This window comes from Ostrea edulis, chromosome 1, assembly GCF_947568905.1.
Source record: "Ostrea edulis chromosome 1, xbOstEdul1.1, whole genome shotgun sequence".
Lineage (NCBI taxonomy): Eukaryota > Metazoa > Mollusca > Bivalvia > Ostreida > Ostreidae > Ostrea > Ostrea edulis.
The window spans coordinates 111549040-111555596 of record NC_079164.1 but is presented as its reverse complement, the minus strand read 5'-3'; the positions used below and the strand labels follow the sequence as shown (position 1 = coordinate 111555596).

The 6557-nt window shown below is 36.1% G+C and overlaps 1 protein-coding gene across 1 annotated transcript in view; it reads right to left on the bottom strand.

The window, feature by feature from the left end:
* Positions 1-2976: 2976 nt before the first annotated feature.
* Positions 2977-6557, bottom strand: part of LOC130048686 (hemicentin-1-like) — a 110057-nt gene continuing 106476 nt past the window's right edge. Inside the window, exons 9-10 of the mRNA XM_056145705.1 lie at positions 5556-5840; positions 2977-3132 (exon numbers count right to left, since the gene is read on the bottom strand). Coding sequence (XP_056001680.1) covers positions 2990-3132; positions 5556-5840 — 428 coding nt within the window. The 3' untranslated portion in view covers positions 2977-2989. The remainder of the gene's footprint in view (positions 3133-5555; positions 5841-6557) is intronic.

Genomic DNA, 6557 nt, shown 5'->3' with positions numbered 1-6557 from the left:
TGTTGACATTCATATCTTTATTGATCAATGGGACTGCATGTTTTAAAGCATGCTATGTATATTACACCTATTTTCGTTCAACACATTTTAAAATAAATATGCTGGAAAAATGATAGCGGGTTTCAGTGGGGGGGGGGGGGGGGGGGGGGTCAGAAGGGTTTCAGTGCCAAGGCGGAGGTTCAGCAGACACTGTTATGTCTTTCGACACTCAAAATCATTAACTTTTGAACAGTATATCTGCAAACAATGATTATACTTCACTCCTTGATTTTTGTTTCAAGGGTTAAGGTTAAACTAAGACATTCTGTATTTGAAAATATTTCCCCTACCCTGAAGCTCTACGTCAGTGAAAAGAAAAGTTAAATAAATAAATTGATAATCGTTTTCTTTTACCTGCTTATTATCAAAATGGTGAAATGTTAAACACCTCTCTCATTTCACGCACACGCATTCTGAAGTTGATATAAAAGATATGCTACAGTCCCTCATTGACAATTTATTCGTGGTCTTTAATAATCAGGTCTTTCATCAGTTTGTTGAAATTCCATGGGCACGACTTGCGCTCCTTTGTTAGCTGACCTGTTTTAGGCCATTCGTGTCATACTGATTTTTACCACGGATAACTACGGATTACCTGATCAAGATATAGGGCTTACGACGGGTGTGACTGGTCGACAAGGGATACTTACTCCTCCTTGACACCTGATCCCACCTCTGGTGTATCCAGGGGTCCGTGTTTGCCCAACTATCTATTTTTTATTGCTTTTGGGATTTATGAGATTGATCACTGTTCGTTATCTTCACCTTTCATTAAGGCTGTTTATAGAACAATTGACGCTACCGTTGGTGTTGTCTGTTGTCTGTTAAGTAGCCTGATTACGTTGTTCATCATCTGGCTGATACTTGTAATCAAATTTTCATATGAATAGCAACAACTAGCAAAATGCATGGAATTTGCCCTGACGCTTAACCACGATGGCTTATAAGATTCACGAGGTCACTCAAGATCAATGTTGAACAAGTTATATATAATACGTTTTATGATCCACTTCCTTTTCTAAATAAATGGAGAGAGATATTGGTATGTACAGTATAATCTGTCTAAACCAGCTGTGTGTTGTTCCACAGAGTCCGGAGTGCAGAATGTCGAAAAGTATGAGAGTTGCTTCCCTTGTATTCGCTGCCTATTATGCATATATGTGTAATGATCGCTAACGTTTTATTATATCACAAAAGAATTCAAAATGTGAAAATATAAATGTCAGTGTTTCATCGTCGTGTTCTTTTGAAAAAGTTTCAGTTTTTATTAAAGGTATAAAAATCTGGGAATTTTTCGCGCACTTTTCTATTGGTAAATTGTCGATTTCGTCTACATCATCGGCGTCTTCAAGTGCTACATCATGTGCGTTCGTCAAGTTTGTGTTGTGTTCGTCTAAAATTTCTCTTTCCCAGCTTTCGTTGTAAATGTATTTAACGGAAATATCGCTTTTTACTGTATAAATTTGTGAAACGAAAACTGATGTAATGCCTAGTGTTTGACCGAATATGGCGAGTTGAGGTAACTTAACTGTATATATCATCACTGTCTGACTCGTCGGAGAGCTCCGAGAGGTCTACCCTGCTTTTGGAAAATATGGCTGAGTTGTTGACGATTTTGATTCATTCCAAGAATGTATCGAATTCATCGATTAATTGAACTTTGTCTTTTATTGTCAGTTCTCGTCTCTGCTGTTATGGGGGAGGTTTGTGTACCATTACCTCGTGCTTGGTAATTGAAAATTGCATCCCCAAAAATCAGGTTTTATTTTAAACTGACTACAACTCATCGCCAATTGAACTCTTTTACTTACCTGCTATTTCCCTTCAGATACCCTTTGTGTACACCACGAGTGATCACTCGAATATACCGACAGGTTGGTCATCGTGAGGTGACTGGTTTAAATACGATAATTAGAGCTCATTACGAGCAGTTGGGACCTCATGTAAACCGTATACGATTGACGTAACAATTAGGATGGTGTACCATCGAGGGACCGGTTTACACAGGATAATTAAAGTTAAATAACAGCAGCTGGGACTGTGTAAGCCGACCGATATACAGAATACGCAGTATCCAGAGTACAGGGAATTATTAATAAAGGATTTGTTAAAGAAATGTTGGGGACTATATTTTGTGACCGGAATTGGCAGAGCGCCGGAGTACTCAAAGGCCGGTTTGGACAAAGTATACTGTATATATACTCTATCTTCATACTTCATTTTAGAATATAGTATTCTTTTGATTAATTGCAATATTCGTTACATGCACATAAACGGGTGGCAATGTTTATTTATCATTATTTACAATAGCATAAGCAACCTCGAAAGAGTTGTTTTGCATAGAACATGTATACATGCTTCAGACAAGGAACGATGTTGTAAACATAGGATTGCAAATTAAATTGTATTCCTTTGTTTCTCAAATATGAATGTTCTTTGCATTAACGGGAGACAATAGCATTAAGTTAAAACAAGTAAATAGTATGATCCAGGGAACTTCTTTTCAAGGGATTCCTTACAAGAAAGTTTCACTGTTCATTACAAGTCACAAACCAGAATATAAAGACCATGCCTAGCTTCCCCAGCATACATACAGCCGAACATGCATAAACGTACTCCAATTATAAACGATATGCTTAGACGTGTTGTACATGTAGTCAACGATTAAGAAAATCCTAAATCAATACCTAATGGAACATCAAGATGATAATCGTTTAGTTCCTTTTACCAAAATATATATATGTATAAAGTTTGACCTTCAGTGATATAGTTACAAATATACATCAGATGGAGGACATACAACATAAAACTATATACACAGGCTAAATACATATATGATATATGATATATCTTTATATTAATAAAGGGACCCTATTATGTTGAAATATTTGTTGTTGAAATATATATTTCATTATGCTGTTCAATACATATGTAAATTCTTAGGAAAGATTTATACATTACTTATGATGCAGGTGCATTTATAACGCCTTCGGAGGAAGATCACAAGGACTGAAACAGCGATGATGAACGCCACACTGCCGGCAACACTGCCGACAATCGTCTCCGTCTGACGGCTGACCTCCTCTTGCATTCCTATTAATTGTAATGATAAATACAATCAACATAAAGTCTAACGTGTGTATTGCGTACACCATCCTTTCTCTCAAACAAGCATTTGGGGAAATGGTATACATATTTCCTACTTGAATATTTTCCATAATGGATTAATTGGGTGAAGATAACGAGCAGTGATCAATCTCATAAATCCATTAAAAATACAAAATAGAGAACACGATAAAGGCGGATCCCCGGAAACATAGAATGTCTTGGAGAAGTAAACATCCGATGTTGACCGATCACATGGGCCACAAGGCTTTTTCTTGATCAAGTAAACGGAGTTATCAGGATTATTATAACAGCAACCATAAAATTTGTAAAATTGCTGACCTTAAACATTCTTGGTTTAGAAATTAATCAAGCTCGGAACATATTATCGCGTATTGAATCAGTTTAGAGACATAAACACCATACTCAGGTGATGTAAAAGTTGAAGTCAGCTATCCCGTTCTGTTTGTCTATTCAAGGTATTGGGAAATCGTAAAAATGAGGTGTGATAATTCCAGGTGGCCAGATAATTATATGGTCATGTACTTATAACATACATGTGTCTCCGTATTTTTTTTTCAGTTTGGAAAATTGTGTGCGGAACATCAGATAGATCGCGTTTAATATGCATGGCTATGCCATTCCTGATCTATTGTCAGCATGTTAAGTATTAATATTAAAATAATGTGTGTCTTGTTTACATAAACCAAACAGTTAGTGAATTGTATAATACAATTTGTACATTGTACTATTGCTACCTTTTTATTTTGAAAATGGTGATGTACTGGTTTTGAAATGTTGGAGTCCCTATGACAGCTCCTATAGGCCTAGACCTTTTCAAACACTTAGATTATTCCGCTTACCTGATCAAGACAGAGGGTCCATGGCGGGAATGGCCGATTGGTGATTGGATACTTGCTCCTCCTGGACACCGAGATCAGTCTCTAATGTGTCCAGGAGTCCGTGTTTGCCCTGTTATTGGTTTTATATTCTTTGGTCACTGTTCGTGTATTTTCACTTTTAAGATGGAAGAACTTGAATTTTAAATTTTATTTACATTTAATTGTATATTATAGAGCAGAAAATATATCTATATCATACACAAAACATACACTACTATAGGGAAAAAATCTATAATTATCCGCTTAAATGATAGCATGCAGTTAATTCCCTGAATGATCAAGCAGATGATTTTTTGAAAAGTGCTTATCTTATTCTGATTTTGGTTGTAAAATCGTAAAATACAGTGTGGTCGCAGATCAACGAAATGATCTTCAATGAAATATGTAATTGAACGAGAAAATTTAGAGCATTCCATCATAATGATACTTTCTGAAAAATATTCATATTCGTCAAATCAGTGCAAAGAAATCTTGAAATAAATATGTAATGTCATTTTCTTAGCTGTCGATTTTTAGACCCTACCGAAAGAGCCGAAGGATACTTTAAGTTTGCACTTCGTTCATCCGTCCACATGTCTGTCATTCCTGCAAATGCAGTATCTGCACTTTTTCATAATGCTTGCATATATATTTATTTGATATTTGGACATTGCTTTACCATGACAAGTTCAGATTTTGTTATGGTTCGTTTGCGTTTTTTAAAGCTGAAAGCTTAAGGTTCATGAATAAATCCTTCTATATCACCAGCTCCAGCTCACTTTTCTACGTGTGTGTGTGTTTTCATCCAGTGAAATACAATATCAGTGTTGAAATTATTTTCCATTTTCCTGTTTGTTCGTTTTTTTTACCTTTAAGTACTGGTACTCGAATGATGAAAAATCAAATGTTATAATCGATGTACGTACACTGTATATTTAGTATTTTCTATAAACTGTCAAAATATATATCTATTTTAATTGATATTTGATACTTTCCTTAAAGTAACAATTTCGTAAGAATACCGTGGATAATTTCCTGTTATCAACCATTGTCGAAAAAAGAAAACAATTCAACCGAGTTGCATCAAATTCAAATTAATAGAAGGACGGAGACAGACAGTGAGTACCTAGTACAAAGATAACCTACTTGCAATAGTAGATACTATTTTTTTTTCATAGGCCGGTCGTGGTAGTCTGATTGACAGGGTGTTTGTTTCACAACCGTGTGTCCGAGTATGATTCTCGACAAACGTACGATGTACTGTGTCACAGTAAGAAACCTCATAACTACGGTCATTGTATACTTGCATAGGTCTAGATGCAGAAGTGAAACGTTTATTATGATATGTCATCAATGATGAAATAACCAATTTCCAAAATTGTTTTCTAATTACCAGTACACATATTTGAAAGGAAGGACTAATCGATGCTAAATGATGAAGACTAAGCTGTGCTGCATCTCTGATAGTGGATGGCTTTCAGAAATTCCGTTTGAAATATACCAGGGCTGCCTGTTTAATATAATATTTACCTTTAACAATGCAATGGACATAATCGGATGTAGAATTCCCAAATATGTTGGAGGCAGTCACTGTAAACCATACTGTCCCTTGTAGCCCAATGCTGGGAGTGTAACTGTGGAGTCTCCCATATCCCTCGTCACTGATGTTCTCTAGATCTTTATATGATGAATCCCCAACAGCGGAGTAGGAAATCTTAAAGGTCTGACTATCTCCACCGTTAAAGTTAGAAATCCATGATAACTTTGCAGACGTGCCACATTCCAATGTTAAATTAGTGGGTTTCAATGGTGACCCTATAAGTAATAGCATAGGTAGCATTGGTGACAAAGTTCTTATGAAAACATTGGACTTAAGGAAGTTACCTCCTAAGCCTTTGAGCACAACTGCACAGTATGCTATAACTAAATATTTACTGAGCCAATACTGATCCCATTGGTGCATACATATTACATATCTATTACTGAACCCCATCCAGTTGAAAATGTTGGCAGAATCAGGGTCTTATACTATAGGCTACAAAACTATCCGATTTGATATGCCTACAAAGGCATTTTTAGTTTCACACTTTCGAAACACTTTAAAGACTATCCTTAAAGGCCTATGAACACAGCTTGAGCTGAAAATTTTCAAATTTTATTTTTTCGATTTCAAATGTTTAGAATGCTTTACTAAGATATGTCCAATGGTCAGCAAAAAATTAAATGTCAGTTGTCACAAGGGAGATGCAGAGCGCACTCTTCTTTGTTATGTAAACAAGGCTCGTTTTGTTAACATAGGCTAAAAGATACAATTAAATTGATTGATTGTATCTCGTTTAACGTCCTTCTTGAGATTTTTTCACTCATATGGAGACGTCACCAAGACCGATGAAAGGTTTCAAATTTAGGGCTACGCTCGGCGCTTATGGCCATTGAGCAGTGACGGTTTGTTAGCATGTGACACCTACTGTGAAACGGGACCTTCGTTTTTGCAAGGTTATATCCGAGGACCCGTGACATTCATGTCTGATG